Source organism: Bufo gargarizans, chromosome 3 (genome assembly GCF_014858855.1).
Source record: "Bufo gargarizans isolate SCDJY-AF-19 chromosome 3, ASM1485885v1, whole genome shotgun sequence".
Taxonomy (NCBI): domain Eukaryota; kingdom Metazoa; phylum Chordata; class Amphibia; order Anura; family Bufonidae; genus Bufo; species Bufo gargarizans.
Window position 1 is genome coordinate 86,780,291 of NC_058082.1, and position 19,589 is coordinate 86,799,879.

At 42.8% G+C, this 19,589-nt stretch overlaps 1 protein-coding gene across 1 annotated transcript in view; it reads right to left on the bottom strand.

Annotated features, from left to right (window-relative positions):
* Positions 1-19,589, bottom strand: part of FGF9 (fibroblast growth factor 9) — a 48,750-nt gene that overhangs the window by 8,901 nt on the left and 20,260 nt on the right. Inside the window, exon 2 of the mRNA XM_044286550.1 lies at positions 2,827-2,930. Within this exon, the coding sequence (XP_044142485.1) occupies positions 2,827-2,930 (104 nt within the window). The remainder of the gene's footprint in view (positions 1-2,826; positions 2,931-19,589) is intronic.

Here is a 19,589-nt window from a genome sequence, read left to right on the forward strand (position 1 = left end):
TGTCCGAATCAACAATAATTTCACCTGCTGAGCAAGCGGCACCTTTACACTGGGCAGTTATTGAGAAGGAGCGTTCGGATGAACATTTGTTCCCAATAATCAGCCCATGTAAAAGGCCTTCAGGCATCATCAGAGTAACTGATGGAAACTCTTGTGCACATGGAAAACATGTAGACTTCATGGTGAGATTGCCTTGGATTTTAAACCAACAAGCCCAGTGCTAAAAATTAGCAAGGTTAAAACAGGAAAAGCATTCCTTATAGCAAACAAAGTTCCAACCGATACCTCCTATCACACCAACCTGTACACATGGAAAATACAGTGGAAGGAAGTGGGTCTACGCATTGTAATGATTTACTCATCATTATCTTGTACACAAATGTGTTAACTGCTCTTTGTAGTTACCGACACCTACTGTATATACTGCTCATCAGTTGACAATGCCGCTTTCACACAATTTGCATAGGAGAATCCAAAAGATTTGCGAAGTCGGTGTGTGAAAACTACTGTTTTCTGGTACAAGTAGTAGGAGGGACCTTGGACGATCACAAGAGAAGCTAACCATAATCATTAAATTCTCTTGCAGCACCACCACAGGGCAAATTAAGCATTTCATTTCACGTCACCTACTGAAATCAATGAGCTGTCCCACACGGATCAGATGGGTTCTCCGGAGCAAGATGCTCTTGGTAACTGCTCTCTGCTCTGTGTAATACATGGGATCTATTACCCTACCATACATGCACCAGTTCACATTTGTGTCACTAACAAGGAACCTACCTATTATTTAAAGGGTATCAGTCAGCAGATTTGTACCTATGAAACTGGCTGACCTGTTGCATGTCCATTTGGCAGCTGAAGGCATCTGTGTTGGTCCCATGATCATATGTGCCAGATTCAAAAATACAAATCTGCTCACAGATGCCCTTTAAAAGTATGGTAACAGAATATGACATCTGCATGTCTTTTTGAGACTTAAAAAAAATGGATGAAGAATTTTGTAAGAAAGGCTTCTCACCAATAACGTCTACTTAACAGGGCACAAGTTCACAGTAAGGCTTTGCCCAGAAATAGATTTTGGGGCACATTTATTAAAACCAGAGTTTTAGACAGCTTCCTTGCGGTCTTACATTTAGACCTTTTTCTACGCCTGAAACAGGCGTAGAAAATGGTAAATAAGATAGGCCTGCCGGCCCGTTTTCTTCCCCGCCTGTGGCACTCCAACTTTTTTAGACCTGCCAGTGAGCGAGGAGAAGTTGCAGGGAGAAAGACCTTTGCACCTAATTTAGGCGCATTTCTGTTTCATAAAAGGCCCCCTTTGTTTGTACATTTGGAACTCATTTTAGGGGTTGACTCATTATGGCAACCCTCAACCATGTGCTTAGGATCCACCTTTACGAGCCAGAGCACAGCTCCAAACAGTGGCTTTTGCTATGGTGGAACCATCCTTTCCATGTATCACATGGCCAGGAATCAATGATGGTCATTTATTATGATCCCCCTATGCTAGAAGCTGCACGTCGCATTTGTAAGCTGCCCTCACCGCTTTCTGAAAAGTGGGAGTGGTGGGGTCGGGACAGGGGGCGATGAATTCACTGTCATTTACGCCAGTTTACTGAAAACTAAATCAATTTAGGAGCTGGAGTAGATTTCAGTCTAGGTGCAGGAACTGCTCAATTTATGACGAATCATGAGCCTTGTTAAAAATATGTGAATCCTCCGGCAGCCCGAAGGATATCAAAGACCGGCATAAAATGCTGGTCTTTGATAAATGACCCTCAATATGTCCACCATGTAATACTGCAAATCTAAGGCCATCATAACCGCTGAAATGGTGTAAACATTTTGTTTACATGATTGGCTCGGATACTGAGTAACGACTATTATTCTGAAACTACACAAGGTCTAGGAATTGTCCATCATCGAAGTACCCCATGAAGACATACCTCCTTAATTCAATTTTATTATTGTTATATTCCTTTATTTGGTGAATCCTTGTTCTCCTGAAAATTGGGGATTCATGGCCATTCAATAGAGGGATAGGTACAGAGTGCTATGTTTGCAAATCCTTTTCGGCAGGCCTGTGTGATCTCTCACGGTGTCCTCTGACAGAAAGGTTGTGTCAGATGCGTATTGCTTAAATGCTCTGTGTTGTTCTGGGTAGAGCTGTCCTTACACACTTTGTTTTGAAAGCCCTCAGGTTACTTTATTATGCAAGTTCTGCTTCCCTTTTTGACCAGGCCATAAGCTGTCTCACCCTTAGGACATTATCAGGCACATGAATGAAGAGCTGTATGCAGGGGAATACCAGCGGGGGACTGACAGGTTTGATTTATGGTGGTCTCCTTACAATGCTCTGTATTCTTGTGTGTTTCAATTCGTTTTTGAGCATCCATCTGACTTTTGTACATCTATCACACATTAACTCATCCAACAGCACAATCTGGTGACAACCCCCTCTTCAATGTACACATCATTTTGCTTTCAATCTGCCCAAAATTTTCAAATTTATTTTTTAAAAAAGATGCTTAATCTACTAAACCTTGTATCTAAATTTTTCAAATCAAAACATTTGGGTAATCTGATAATTAGATTTTTTTAAAAAAAAATTTCATTGTGGTTTGTGGTTTCTTTCATGTGGTCTATAATAAGTTTACCGAAAATTTATGATGCTTATTAAGTCAAGATTTTCCAATTCTTACAATATTTCAATCATTTTACAAAAATGTTCATCGTGATAGGTACTGTGTCTAACAAGCACAGTCTGAAAATTAGGAATGGTAAGGACAAATGATATGTGTTTTAGGGAAAATTTGAAGAACTTACCGACCCATACAGTTCCCCTTTATCGTTCATTCCTAGGTACAGTCCACTGTCGACACCTCGAATGCTGACTAGACCCACCGCTATACTTATAAATTCCAGGATTCCTACAAAAAATTGCAAAAGACAAGTTATGAAGGCGATTGTCAGTTTAGCAATTGGAATACAACTAGTGACATTTTTAATAGCCAGTGCCCTTACAGAGCTTGAATGTGATAAAAATAAAAAAAAAGGTCTGCCTAAATTCTAGTCAATGGATTGTGTGCAAAACTGCAACTTAGTCCCGTTCACTTATACAAGAGCATCACGCTTGTATTTTCTGCTATACCTTTTATTATGCTAAAAATAATTTAGGGCATTCTTTCATCTTAACTTCAAATCTGTGTTAGGAAAAACACTGGTTTAAGGAGGAGATACATCATGACAACAATACAACCATGCACAGTCAAATATCACAAGAGTCAAAAAATGCAATACCCATGTCAGGGATTTTTTTTTTTTTAGCAAGGTCCAATCAGCCTTTAATTAGACCATCCACATGATAGGCCATCAATATCAGATCGGCAGCTGTCCAACAACGCACCCTCGCACCGATCAGTTTTTACCCTTGAAGCAGTTTCATCCGCTACACAATGGATGGAGGCTACTTCTGGAGCCAGAACTAAAAGGGCCTTTACATGGCCCGAATATCGGGCAAATCATCTCTAACAAGCATTCCAAGGAATATTAGTTAGGGATAATCTGCCGGTGTAAAAGGTATCGCCGATTACCCGATCAACGAGCGAATCGCTTATTCATCGGGTAACTAGCTCTTTCATGCGGTCACCTAAATCATCGCTTGCCGGCAGCAGATCATGCCGTCTAAACAGCATTCTGCTGCCGGCAAACAATGACTCTGTATAGGGACGAGCAATGACTGTGGAGGAGATTACTGCCTGTAAATGCAGCGGTCTCATTCACTGACGAGCAGGCTACTGTCGGGAAGAAACGCTTCAATTGAGCAGTGTAAATGGGCCTTACACAGCTCCGTCCATTGTGCAGTGGATGGAACTGATAGCGTCAAGTGAATTGCACAATGGACAGATCTGTTTAGGTCTGGAGCTACAATATCAAAATCCTGGACAGCCCCATTAACTTGCTATTTACCCAGCTTTGGTGCTTATAAAAGTGACCTTGTGATAGAAACCAAGCATTACACACATTGGAAGGTTCCTCCAAATACTTCTAACAGATGGAATGGGCCTAGTGGGCTGCGAGGCACAGGTATCAGTTGTGTGCGGTGTCTCCCATCAATTTAAAGACATCTCTTAAATCACTATTACCGTACATCATTACAACTTAGCTGAACTTTGAAGTTGATGCTTCGGACAAATATGGTGGAGTTCATCTACTCTTTAAATACCCATCCATCATGCTGCCGCCTTATGCCTATCTCACTTGTCTACCGGCCTTTTCAGCCTTCATCACGTGAGCCGTAAAACAGCTTCCTCTGTCAACTAATGTCTATTAGACTGCCTTTGTGGTGTAAAGCGGTCACTTCCCCGTCTCATCCATAGTAGCTGCTGTCGATCTCCTACATGCAAATGGGGCCTTAAGATCTATTGCTGTTCCTGATTTTCTGGAACATTTTTATAGAGGTGAGGGAGGAACGAGTACAATGAAATGAACGAGAACAAAATAACATAAAGGTTAAAAAAAAAACGACAGGCACTAAAAGTATAATAAAAAGGCACTAAAAAGTTTAATGTACAGAATGAATTCCACAATCTGTGCACAGTTTCCAGGTTTTATATAAAGGTTATAATGAGGAGTTAATTTTTCCCAAAGCACTAGGAGAATGATGCATTGCAGATAGCAGGATAGTGTCACAGCTATAAAACCGGCGGCACACTGCACCCATCCCTGAAACCCCTCCTTACATCATGTTGTGACTGTGCAGTAAAAACGCTTCTATTTTTAATCCCAGTGAATTAGCACATAATACATTAATACAGCGGAATTCATTTTATGTCCTGCAAACACAACATGTCTGAGATTTGGAAATCCACAGAAGGCATCCTGACCCTCCCCATAGTAAATGAACAACAAGCCCCAGCATGCCAAGCACCTGAAAACAAAACTATTTATAAAGCTCCCATAACTATATGAAGGGCCAACCAAGGCTAAGTGTAAAGATTTCACAACTCTGCAAAAGGTTTACAAGCTGTACAATCACTGCACTGGCCATCGGAGGGTCAGCTAACCGGCAGTCCGACAGCATTACAAGCACCCCCAGTTCAGTCCCCAATTTGGCAATTTGCAAAAAAAAAAAATTCAGATTATGGCTGGTACTGAATTTATAGGGGTAAATTTACAGAGGACAGACATGCTGTGGATTTTTCCTATGGATTTGAGCCAAAGAAAATAAAAAATAAACTGCAGCTGAATACAATACAAGTCAAGTGAATGAGATTTTGCCAAATATTATCCACAGGCCGAGAAACATTTCCAGAAACTGATCTTTTTAGGTTCCATGGTGGTATGTGCGTGGATTTATTGCAGATTTCCCCATTAACTTTAATCTGCCACCAGAATCCACAGGTAATGTATTGTTGCAGATTTACTTTTTCCTTCTTATAAAATTAACACAAAAAATACATAGCAAATCCGTACGGATTTGCCACTGCAAAGAAAACTTTTTTTTTTACCCCATTTCGATAGTGGACTACACCATCAGCTTGAATAGCATGTGGCGACATTATGTAGATATAAACTGAATTATAAGTGTGGCAAATGTATTGACACAACTTGACCCTATTTGCCAAGAGCAATTTTAAAAAATCTGACTACACCACACTTCAGAATCCTTTATTGTCAACACTTCACCCTTCATCCCTGTTGCCTCATAAATGATTCATGGGCTTTGCACATTTTATCTGAGAGCGGTGCGCTCTGTGATTCCGGCTCCGTGCACACAGGCTTCAAATCCACTTTATCAGCACTGATTGGATGGTGTGTCGAGGCTTTCAAGAGTCTAGCACCTTACAGCAGTCACCCCATGTCAATGCACAGAGCCATACCCCCGAAATAAATTTACTCGAAGTTGGTAAGGGCAGTGAAAATCTACCCAAACGTAAAATCCCCCGGCATTGTCTGGCAGGCAATATCTGCCGACAATTTATAGGAGCTGATTAATATTTCAGATGGGAGAAGGTTCAGAAGGCTGGAAGTAGAATATTCATGACTTGTATTACAGGGTTCATTGCTAGAAAGTTAGAATAAAAGTTATAAGATGACAGATTGTTCCTGGTCCTTCAGTCAAAATGTATTCTACACTATCAGCATCATCGGGCGCCACCAGGTAGTCTTCACCCAAGTGTTTTTGGAATAAGGCTACCTGCACACAGTGAGGATTATGCGCATTTTTTTCTGAGCAGATTTTCAGCTGAAAAAACACAGCGTAAAACAGTACGAGCAAAGTGTATGATTAGACAAATCTCATATACACTTTGCTTTTTCACTCCGTGCAAAAATTGACCTGCCGTGCCGATGTTTGTCAATTCTTTGTGTGGATTTGACCCTTTTCAATACAAGAGTGAGATCTTCAGAAAAAACACATGAGATCCGCACTAAAAACCGCAAGTAACACATGAAAATGCACAGAAAGCCACGTGGAATTTCTGCAAGACAGCCCGCACCCGTGTGCAGGTAGCCTGAAGGTGCATTACTGTTTTATGGGTCTGTACAACCTTTGAGTCGTATGGAGGCATAATAGATCTCCATGGTGCTCTACTGTACCTATAGATTCATACAGAAGGCATGCATAGGTTTTTGCTTTCAGATTTCCCATGAAAAATATCTAGCCATGCTCGAATCGGGTGATGTCAGGGATTTACCCGTTGATGACCTATCCGCAGGATAGCTCATCAATAGGAGATCGGTGGCGGTCTGACTTCTCGTATCAGCTATGTGAAGAGGCCACGGCGCTCTGTGAGCACTTAGGCCTCTTCCTAAGCCGTGTGAGATTAGGTTCATCAGACACAGCTCAAGTGAATGGGGCTAAACTGCAATGCCAAGCACATCAGCTATGCCAAGCACATCGGCTATCCAATGTCATTAATATGTAAATCCCAGAGAACCCCTTTAAGGGCTAGTCTTTCCTAGAAGCATTGTTTCTTTGGGAGAGAAACCATGTAATAAGGTGTTGTACACAGGCACCAGACAGAGTCACACGGGGATATTAGTTGAGCTTAAACCAACCATAATTTAAAGAGTCTGTGGATCTTCAACTTGATTTCACTGACACACGCCAGAATAATACACCGGCAGGGCTTGGAAAGATGAGCCCCATCTTAAGAAAGAAAGGACTCCGGCATACTGATGGGTTCCCATTACTGAAGGGATGTGGAGTTCATCAGGTTGAATGCAGCAAGATGATCATCTCCATTATCTGCTTAGGATAACCACCTATATATAATGATAGGGAAGTCTTTGCATATTTACCACCTGAAATCTGGATTTACACTACGTGCAGAATTATTAGGCAAATGAGTATTTTGACCACATCATCCTCTTTATGCATGTTGTCTTACTCCGAGCTGTATAGGCTCGAAAGCCTACTACCAATTAAGCATATTAGGTGATGTGCATCTCTGTAATGAGAAGGGGTGTGGTCTAATGACATCAACACCCTATATCAGGTGTGCATAATTATTAGGCAACTTCCTTTCCTTTGGCAAAATGGGTCAAAAGAAGGACTTGACAGGCAAAGAAAAGTCAAAAAAAGTGAGATATCTTGCAGAGGGATGCAGCACTCTTAAAATTGCAAAGCTTCTGAAGCGTGATCATCGAACAATCAAGCGTTTCATTCAAAATAGTCAACAGGGTCGCAAGAAGAGTGTGGAAAAACCAAGGCGCAAAATAACTGCCCATGAACTGAGAAAAGTCAAGCGTGCAGCTGCCAAGATGCCACTTGCCACCAGTTTGGCCATATTTCAGAGCTGCAACATCACTGAAGTGCCCAAAAGCACAAGGTGTGCAATACTCAGAGACATGGCCAAGGTAAGAAAGGCTGAAAGACGACCACCACTGAACAAGACACACAAGCTGAAACGTCAAGACTGGGCCAAGAAATATCTCAAGACTGATTTTTCTAAGGTTTTATGGACTGATGAAATGAGAGTGAGTCTTGATGGGCCAGATGGCTGGATTGGTAAAGGGCAGAGAGCTCCAGTCCGACTCAGACGCCAGCAAGGTGGAGGTGGAGTACTGGTTTGGGCTGGTATCATCAAAGATGAGCTTGTGGGGCCTTTTCGGGTTGAGGATGGAGTCAAGCTCAACTCCCAGTCCTACTGCCAGTTTCTGGAAGACACCTTCTTCAAGCAGTGGTACAGGAAGAAGTCTGCAAGGTAAGAAAAACATGATTTTCATGCAGGACAATGCTCCATCACACGCGTCCAAGTACTCCACAACGTGGCTGGCAGAAAAGGGTATAAAAGAAGAAAATCTAATGACATGGCCTCCTTGTTCACCTGATCTGAACCCCATTGAGAACCTGTGGTCCATCATCAAATGTAAGATTTACAAGGAGGGAAAACAGCACACCTCTCTGAACAGTGTCTGGGAGGCTGTGGTTGCTGCTGCACGCAATGTTGATGGTGAACAGATCAAAACACTGACAGAATCCATGGATGGCAGGCTTTTGAGTGTCCTTGCAAAGAAAGGTGGCTATATTGGTCACTGATTAGTTTTTGTTTTGTTTTTGAATGTCAGAAATGTATATTTGTGAATGTTGAGATGTTATATTGGTTTCACTGGTAAAAATAAATAATTGAAATGGGTATATATTTGTTTTTTGTTAAGTTGCCTAATAATTATGTACAGTAATAGTCACCTGCACACACAGATATCCCCCTAAAATAGCTTAAACTAAAAACAAACTAAAAACTACTTCCAAAAATATTCAGCTTTGATATTAATGAGTTTTTTGGGTTCATTGAGAACATGGTTGTTGTTCAATAATAAAATTAATCCTCAAAAATACAACTTGCCTAATAATTCTGCACTCCCTGTAAAGGGGTTGTCCACAGCGATTGACTTGCACCCTGCGGGACCTGTTGCGGCTCCGTGGGTCCCAGTCAGTCTTAACTGCTAGGGATGAGCGAATCGGCTTCAGATGAAACATCCGAAGTCGATTCGCATAAAACTTCGTTCTTAGGCTCCTTTCACACCTGCGTTCAGGTGTCCGCTCGTGAGCTCCGTTTGAAGGGGCTCACGAACGGCCCTGAACGCAGCCGTCTGGCCCTAATGCATTCTCAGTGGAGGCGGATCCACTGAGAATGCATCCGCCTGCCAGCGCTCAGCCTCCGCTCCGCTCAGTGAGCGGACACCTGAACGCTGCTTGCAGCGTTCGGGTGTCCTCCTGGCCGTGCGGAGGCGAGCGGATCCGTTCCGACTTACAATGTAAGTCAATGGGGACGGATCCGCTTGAAGAGGACACCATAAGGCTCAATCTTCAAGCGGATCCGTCCCCCATTGACTTTCAATGTAAAGTCTGAACGGATCCGCTCAGGCTACTTTCAGATCGAACGCAGGTGTGAAAGTAGCCTAATACTGTACGGAGCAGGAGCTCTGTACAGTATTAGAATGTATTGGCTCCGATGAGCCGAAGTTATTGCTTCACGAAGTCTCGCGACACTTTGCGCAATAACTTCATAAATTAATTTGTGCTGTAGAAAAAACATTTCCCGAACTTGGGTTCGGTTCCAAGGTACCACTTGAAACCGAAGCAAAGTTCGGGAAAGGGTTTTTACAGTAGGAATTAATTTATGAAGTTATTGCGCAAAGTGTCGCGAGACTTCGTAAAGCAATAACTTCGGCTCATCGGAGCCAATAAATTCTAATTCTGCTCCGTACGGTATAAGAACGAAGTTTTATGAGAATCGACTTCGGATGTTTCATTCACTGCACTTCATTGCCCGCATTTAAACTTCCAGCACGGACAAGTGGCTGTAACCCAGCAGTGATGTGCTGCTTGGGAACACGTCACCGCTGAGGCCAGTCATTGGCTGCAGCAGCGCAAGTCACCCCGTCTGTGCTGGAAGTTTACATGCAGGGATGGAAGTGCAATGACGAGAACCTGGGACCCACAGAGCTGGAACCAAGCGGCAGGGTGCAGGTAAGTGGGCTTCCCTCCACGGGTCCGGCAGTCAAGTCAACCGTGGACAACCCCTTTAAGAATAGATTCCAAAGACTACTTTACAATTTAAATCCCACTTTACTAGGGTTTTTCTTTCAAAATCTAGAATTACAACCAGGATTGTAGAACGTTGCATTTTAGGTACCTAATGTAAGTGACTTCTGTCTAAACAGACATCATAGCTAATGTTCCAGGAGGAGTATGGTAAAGTATGGACTAGGTGCCTTCCCTCCTAATGTATAGGCAGTCTCTCCAGCACGTTCTCTGTATGCCTGATGTGTTCTCCCTCTTTGCCCTTTAGCATTTGGCAATCTGAAGCTTTGCCGTGCCTACAAATGAAAAGATTCACTTTTTTCGCAGAAGGTGAAGCAGATTTTTGAGGCTTTGTCCATTTCTATTCCTTTGTTTAAGAAGCGGCCTATCTGTGTTCATGTGTTACCATAAAATAACTCACTTTCATATTACTGGGTCCACTGTCTCCTGAGCCTCATAAAAAAGCACTTAAATGGATTTTTGCACAATTAATTTTGAATCTCTTACAAAATACACTATGCGCTAATCAATACCAGCCATGTGCTGCATAAATCTAATAAACCATGGGTTAAATCCCCCCGAGAACAACATGCGCAGCTCAAAAACAAAGCGGGGATGGAATGGAGGGATACATTCCTCAAATTGGTCTATGCATTATTCAAGGTATCCAAGCTTAGCTTTTCTTCTTCGATGAGCGGTGCATCTTTCTCATTCTACATTTAAAAAATAGTAAAAAAATAATTTTTTTTTTGTTTTAATCACCTTTTTACAGTATATTATTATATATAATGTGTATATACAGTGAGGAACAGAAGTATTTGAACACCCTGCAATTTTGTAAGTTCTCCCACTACAGAAATCATGGAGGGGTCTGAAATTCACATTGTAGGTGCATTCCCACTCAGAGACAGAATGAAAAAAAAAATATCAGGACATTTTAAGAATTTATTTGTCTTGCACTGCTGAACATAAGTATTTGAACACCTGGGAAAATCAGTGTTAATATTTGGTACAGAAGCCTTTGTTTGCAATTACAGAGGTCAAACGTTTCCTGTAGTTCTTGACCAGGTTTGCAGACACTGCAACAGGGATGTTGGCCCACTCCTCCGCACAGATCTCCTCTAGATTTGTCAGGTTTCGGGCTGTCGCTGAGCAACACAGAGTTTCAGTTCCCTCCAAAGATGTTCTATTGGATTTAGGTCTGGAGACTGGCTAGGCCACTCCAGAACCTTGATATGCTTCTTATGGAGCCACTCCTTGGTTATCCTGGCTGTGTGCTTCGGGTCGTTGTCATGTTGGAAGACCCAGCCACGACCCATCTTTAATGCTTTGACCGAGGGAAGTAGGTTGCTGCTCAAATCTCACAATACATGGCCCCTATCATCCTCTTCTTAAGGCCGAATGCACACGGCCGTTGTTCACGGCCGTGAGCGGTCCGTGGAACCGCGGCCTGGATTCCTGCTGAGAGCAGGAGCGCACGGCGTCATGGGTTGCTATGACACTGTGCACTCCCTGCTGCCACCGCAGTACAGTAATACACTGGTATAGATCATACCAGTGTATTACTGTACTGTGGCGGCAGCAGGGAGCGCACGGCGTCATAGCAACCAATGACGCCGTGCGCTCCTGCTCTCAGCAGGAATCCAGGCCGCGGTTCCACGGACCGCTCACGGCCGTGAGCATTCGGCCTAATACAGTGCAGTCGTCCTGTCCCCTTCGTAGAAAAGCACCCGCAAAAAATTATGTTACCACCCCCATGTTTCACAGTAGGGATAGTGTTCTTGGGAGGATAGTGTTCTTTTTCCTTCAAACACGACGAGTGAAGTTTAGACCAAAAAGTTCTACTTTGGTCTCATCTGACCACATGACTTTCTCCCATGCCTCCTCTGGATCATCCAGATGGTCATTGGCAAACTTCAGACGGGCCTGGACATGTGATGACTTGAGCAGGGGAACCTTCTGTGCAATGCATGCTTTGAAACCATGACGGCGTAGTGTTCTACCGACAGTTACCTTTGAAACTGTGGTCCCAGCTCTCTTCATATCATTGACCAGCTCCTCCCTTGTAGTTCTGGGCTGATTCCTCAACTTTTTTATCATCAGTGATTCCCCACGAGGTGAGATCTTGCATGGAGCCCCAGTCCGAGGGAGACTGACAGTCGTCTTTAGCCTCTTCCATTTTCTACCAATTGCTCCAACAGTTGATCTATTTTCACCAAGCTGCTTGGCAATTGCCCCGTAGCCCTTTCCAGCCTTGTGGAGGTCCACAATTTTGTCTCTAGTGTCTTTTGACAGCTCTTTGGTCTTGCCCATGGTAGTGGTTGGCGTCTGACTGACTGTGGGGTGGACAGGGGTCTTTAAAGAGCTCAGACAGGTGCTACTAAGTTAGATTAATGAGTGGAGTAGAGGTGGACTTTTTAAAGGCACAGTAACAGGTCTTTGAGAGACAGAATTATTGCTGTTTCTCAGGTGTTCAAATACTTATGTTCAGCAGTGCAAGACAAATATATTCTTTCAAAAATCATACAATGTGATTTCCTGATTTTTTTCTCTCAGAGTGGGAATACACCTACAATGTGAATTTCAGACCCCTCCATGATTTCTAAGTGGGAGAACTTGCAAAATCGCAGGGTGTTCAAATACTTCTGTTCCTCACTGTATTCTATTTAGAATATATGGATTCTTTGTGTATTATATTTCACTCGATCTATAGGTAATATCGCATCATAGACACCAAGGGCAAATTCTTAAAGGGGTTGTCCGGGATCAAATTTCTTTTTTTTTTTTTTTATGTACTCCCTATTAACAGCTGAATCAAGGTCCCCCCATATGTTTTTAAGTATTTTCACCATTTCTATATGGCTCATACGGTCCCCCCACGCTTTGTTTACACCTATGTTTATTTTTTCCTACCTTCCTGCCGCACTGCACTGTGGTTCCCAGCACAGCGCGGCAGCATGGTTTCATCTCCGCCGTGACTCCGCCCCCTAATTAATATTCAGTGCTCTGCCTCTTTCATTCATAATAAAGCGCCCTGCCCGGTGACGTCACCGGACCGGATGGGCATGGCTTAGCGCGGTTGGTTGCCGCCTTGTTACCGCCCATCCAGGCACTTTGAATAATTCATGTGGCTGAGGGTGACGTCACCGGGCTCCCTGGGAAGCGGAAGAAGAGGCTTCACTCGGCAGAAAGGGACCCGGTACGTCACCGAGTCTTGGAAACACAGCGCTTCCGGCTGAGAGTTGGAGATTTGAAAACTGGGCATTAGAAATGTCGGGTAAAGGTAGGACAGGCACGATTGTAACATTTAGGGCATTGTTGTACACATACTCCAATCTTCCCAATCCTGGACAACCCCTTTAAGACTTATGATTTTGTACAAATCACTGAAACCTAACAGAATTTGTAAAACACAATTTACAGCAATTATCTACGATTATTCCTGTAATCATTTTGGTTTATTACAAGAATAATTAATTATCCATCTTTTTACGTGTTTACCCTGAAGTATGATGTGACTAGAACAAAAGTCACATCCATAAATTAGAAATGTACCATTTATATATCATTTATAACCTTAAACCAACGTTTTTGACCTATTTTAAGGGATCTATAACGCCTTCTACAATAAACAGAAAACTTTGAACATTAAAAACTTATACATATTATATCATGCTACGCCCAAAAAGCATAGGACCAATACATGCCTCCATACCATGGTCCATATATGATATAGACAGCAAGCTTTAAAAAAAAAAAAAAAAAAAAGTAGCTCCTTAATCACATTAAGCCTAATCTTACTTTTGAGAACAAACAGCTGGACAAAATCCATGTCCATCATGGAACTGGTATGAGAAGAACCAGTTGATCAGAACTGACCACTCTCAATGACCAACAGTATAAATGTATGCAATACAAGCCAGAGAAGTTATCCAGCATTTGGAAATAAAATCATATTATCTTTATTCCAACGTGTTTCGATCAGCAGATCTTACTCATGACACGAGCAAGATCTGCTTATTGAAAAGCGTTGACGGTCTATGCCACTAAAATAAGGAGAATATGGTTTTACTTCTGAGTGCTTGATCCCTTATTTGGGGATCTTATCACGCTACTGGGGCGCATTCCATGCACCGGACTTTGCAGGCCTGGCTGGGATAAATCTTCTATCTTTAATGCAATCATAGAAGCCATAACCAAGATGTTGAGAATGTGACTGAGCAGTCTGAAGAACCAAATACAAATACTTATTACCAAAAATAATACATTCCATTAAACTAATTTGACTGAATGAAGTGATAAAAGTGAGAAGAGGTGGAAGAAAAAGTTGCATGAAAGTGAAGACTCACTATTGACTGGTGTGCGAGTTAAATGGCTGGGAATCATTGCAGATAAATAGATAGATAGATATGAGAAATAGATAGATCGATAGATAGATAATCTATCTAATCTATTCTGTGTATATGTCTGTCTATCTGGGTTCATATCACATATTTCCCATACGTTTAACGTATACAAAAAACGGATGCCTCAGACTGATGCCATACAGGGGCATCCGTTCACCATAGGGTTCCACTGTAAAAAAATAAAGTATACGTTTTTTTTACCATTGTAGAAAAAAGTATACGATTTTTTTTTACCACTCTGTGCAGGATACAAGAACGTGGTGTGGGGAGTTTTTGTATCCTTTATTTCCCCTAATGTATATGTCAAACGAAAGCATAAAACCTGATGTGCACCCACCCTAATCTAGTCCGTCTGTCCAAACTAGAGAGAAAAACAGGATATGGACTCATGCACACGACAGTTTTTTGCACGGTCACGTGTCTTCCGTGATTTTTGGAGGATCACCAGACATGAAGGAAAGTTAAAAAAAAAAGGTCGTTTTGGTGTCCGCCTGGCCGTGCGGAGCCAAACGGATCCGTCCTGACTTACAATGCAAGTCAATGGAGACGGATTCGTTTGACGTTGACACAATATGGTGCAATTGCAAACGGATCCGTCCCCCATTGACTTTCAATGTAAAGTCAGGAGTCCCTATCGGAGTTTTCTCCAATCCGATGGTATATTTTAACTTGAAGCGTCCCCATCACCATAGGAACGCCTCTATGTTAGAATATACCATCGGATTTGAGTTACATCGTGAAAACTCAGATCCGACAGTATATTCTAACACAGAGATGTTCCCATGGTGATGGGGATGCTTCAAGTTAGAATATACTACGAACTGTGTACATGACTGCCCCCTGCTGCCTGGCAGCACCCGATCTCTTACAGGGGGCTGTGATCCACACAATTAACCCCATTGGTGGCCAGTGCGGCCCCCCTCCCTCCCTCTACTGTATTAATTTCATTGGTGGCCAGTGCGACCCCCTCGGCCCCCCCCCCTTCCTCCCTCTACTGTATTAATTTCATTGGTGGCCAGTGCGGACCCCCCCCCCCCCCACTGTATTAATTTTATTGGTGGCCAGTGCGGCCTCCCCTCTCCCCCCCCCCATCATTGGTGGCAGTGGAGAGTTCCAATCGGAGTCCCAGTTTAATCACTGGTCACAGCACAGCAGGTAAGTATAATGCTTCTAATATTGCTAAGTAACCATGACAGCCAGGACTGCAGTAGCGTCCTGGTTGCCATGGTTACCGATCGGAGCCCCAGCGATTAAACTGGGACTCCGATCGGAACTCACCGATGATGGGGGGGGGGGAGAGGGGAGGCCGCACTGGCCACCAATGAAAATTAATACAGTAGAGGGAGGGAGGAGGGGCCGGGGGGGGGGCCACACTGGCCACCAATGAAATTAATACAGCAGAGGGAGGGAGGGGGGGCCGCACTGGCCAACAATGAAATTAATACAGTAGAGGGAGGGAGAGGGGGCCACACTGGCCACCAATAAAATTAATACAGTAGAGGGAGGGAGGGGGGGCCGCACTGGCCACTAATGAAATTAATACAGTAGAGGGAGGGAGGGGGGCCGCACTGGCCACCAATGAATTTAAAACTGGGGAGGGAGGGGCAGTCATGTACACAGTTCGTAGCATGTTCTAACTTGAAGCGTCCCCATCACTATGGGAACGCCTCTGTGTTAGAATATACTGTCGGATCTGAGTTTTCACAAAGTGAAAACTCAGCTCTGAAAAATCTTTTATGCAGACGGATCTTCGGATCCGTCTGTATGAAAGTAGCCTACGGACACGGATCACTGACGCGGATGACAATCTTGTGTGCATCCGTGTTTTTTCACGGACCCATTGACTTGAATGGGTCCGTGAACCGTTGTCCGTCAAAAAAATAAGACGACAGGTCCTATTTTTTTGACGGACAGGAAACACGGATCACGGACGCGGATGAACAACGGTGCATTTTCCGAGTTTTCAACTGACCCATTGAAAGTCAATAGGTCCGCAGAAAATCACGGAAAACGGAACAACGGACACGGATGCACACAACGGTCGTGTGCATGAGGCCTATAAAGTATATATACTTATATCAGTCTATCTATCCATCCATCTAATCTAGTCTGTCCGTCTATTTAATCTAGACAAATAGATTAGATAGAGAGATATACAGATAGATTAGATAGAGAGATAGATACTGATTATTCTGCTTGGAGTTAAAATATAGTTTTTAATCCCATTTATTATTTTAATATATTTGTATTGGATTTATATATATATATATATATATATATATATATATATATATATATATATATATATATATATATATATATATACACACACACAAAACAGCATATGAAATTCTTCATCTTTAGCAATGTTTCACAAGTAACTGATTTTCTGGCCTTTCCTTTGCCTCCCGTTGTCCTTTTGTTCCTCGATTTGTGCTGCCTGAGGACCACACACTGCTCTCCAAATGCCTCACAAATAATGGAATCCATACGGACAGAGGCAGCGCTTCGCTGCTCTGTATGACTCGCTCATGCAAATATCTTCAATATGTTATCCCTGGATAACGCCGCATGTCACTTTCACTTTCCTTTACAAGCCATCCCAACCCATTGTTAACCTGTTTGGGAGCGCAGGCTGCAGATGTTTACCAATGTACACAATGCCTGGGCCTTCTCAGTACCTGCAGTGCTCATCTCAGCAGCAAGGTAAAGGGGAACTCCACCATTTCAAACACTGGAGGACGTCATTAGTAGTAATCCCATATTTCATTGGCATAATAGGAACGGTATCCTTTATAAAAAGTAATAACCATGAGAAATGTCAATCATCCCATCTCTCTTGTCCTCTTATGTGGGCCCCTGAGGCCTCTCAGGTACCGGAGCCCAAAGCCCAAGACCATACTTGTCACAAGAATCCAACGAATCGGGCTATGAAAAGAGTGGGTCTTATGGATATCCTGTGCCAAAGTAGGCATTTTCTGGGCGTATCGGTTATTTTTGAGGCATTCTTGGGGGCTCCTAAGGGGCGGGGCTTAATTGTCCCAATTTTTACATGTTCAACATTGGTAAATATGAAAGATAAGTAAGGCCCCTTTCACACGAACTATACAGATTGACTCAGGATGCGTTCAGGATGCATTCAGTGAAACTCCCACCATTTTGCAAGCAAATTCAGTCGGTTTACTTGCGTTAAAGTTTTCTGGTATGGAGTTCCATTCTAGGTGCTCAATACCGGAAAAAAATGCTTCAGTTTTATCCTAATGCATTCTGAATGGAAAGTAATCCGTTCAGTATGCATCAGGATGTCTTCAGTTCAGTCACTCTTACTGTATTTTCTCCGGCCAAAATTATGGAACACTTGCCGGAATGCCAATCCATTAAAATGTATTAATGCTGGGTCCGGTACCAAGTGTGCATGCGCAGACCTTTAAAAATTTGAAAAAAATAAATACCGGATCCGTTTTTCCAGATGACACCCTGGAGAGACGCATCAGTTGTTTCAATGCATTTGTCAGCCGGATCCGCATCTGGAAACAAATGCTATCCGTTTGCATACAGATTTCCGGATCCGGCAGGCAGTTCCGGCATCTGAACTGCCTGCCGGAATCCAACAACGCAAGGGTTTCAGTTTTTTCCATGCGGATGAAATACGTTTTGATGCGCTTTTCACAACATCTCCTAACAACTATCAGTGAAAAACGCATTGAACTGGGGTGGAATAGGAGTGGCTTATGCAACCCTGCCCATAAGTGGGTGGTTCTGGTGGATTTCGGGGGTTCCCAGGGGTAGGGCTTTCATGAAACATATAAATAATATATAAATATATTGCTGGAGTCGGCCATCTGTGCTTCCACCACAAGCCATAGTATAATCAGCCAGTCCTAAGTCCTCATGCATGCCGTTCGCTGCCCGTTTAACATATTCCAATAATGGAGCAGACATCTATCGGAAAATTTACGTAAAATCATTACAGCTTAAACTTTATATTAACCTAAATTATGAATGGATACGATAACTAGTATGACCATAGTGATAACCAGCAACTGGGGCCTATCTACCAAAGTGCCTGAAGAACAACAGTGCTTGTTGCCCATAGCAACCAATCACTGCGCAGCTTTCATTTTGTATCCTGCTCTTGAACAATGAAAGCTGTGCTGTGATTGGTTGCTATGGGCAACAGACAGTTTTTGCTTCAGACAAGTTTCATAAAACTGTCACAATTTGTACTTAAAGGGGTTATTACAGTCATGTGAAAAAATTAGGACACCCTTTGAAAGCATGTGGTTTTTTGTAACATTTTTAATAAAAGGTTATTTCATCTCCGTTTCAACAATACAGAGAGATTAAAGTAATCCAACTAAACAAAGAAAACTGAAGAAAAGTCTTTTCAAAATCTTCTGTAAATGTCATTCTACAAAAATGCCTATTCTAACTGAGGAAAAAGATAGGACACCCTCACATGTATTCCCTCTTAAATTGGCTCAGATCTCACACAGGTATATCACACCAGGTGCACATAATTAGTAGATCGTTACTCTGCATGTTGAATGAGGCTTGCCCTATTTAAACCTCAGACATTTAGTTTGGTGTGCTCCTGACTGTTGAAGTGAGAGTGAGCACCATGGTGAGAGCAAAAGAGCTGTCAGAGGACTTCAGAAAAAAGATTGTAGCAGCCTATGAGTCTGGGAAGGGATTTAAAAAGATCTCAAAAGATTTTGAAATCAGCCATTCCACTGTCCGGAAGATAGTCTACAAGTGGAGGGCTTTCAAAACAACTGCCAACATGCCCAGGACTGGTCGCCCCAGCAAGTTCACCCCAAGAGCAGACCGCAAGATGCTAAAAGAGGTCTCCAAAAACCCTAAAGTGTCATCTCGAGAACTACAGCAGGCTCTGGCTACTGTTGATGTAGAAGTACATGCCTCGACAATCAGAAAGAGACTGTACAAGTTTAACTTGCATGGGAGGTGTGCAAGGAGGAAACCTTTGCTTTCCAAGAGAAACATCGAGGCCAGACTGACATTTGCCAGAGATAAAGTTGACAAAGACCAGGACTTCTGGAATAATGTTCTTTGGACAGATGAGTCCAAAATTGAATTATTTGGACACAACAGCAGAGGACATGTTTAGCGTAAACCAAACACAGCATTCC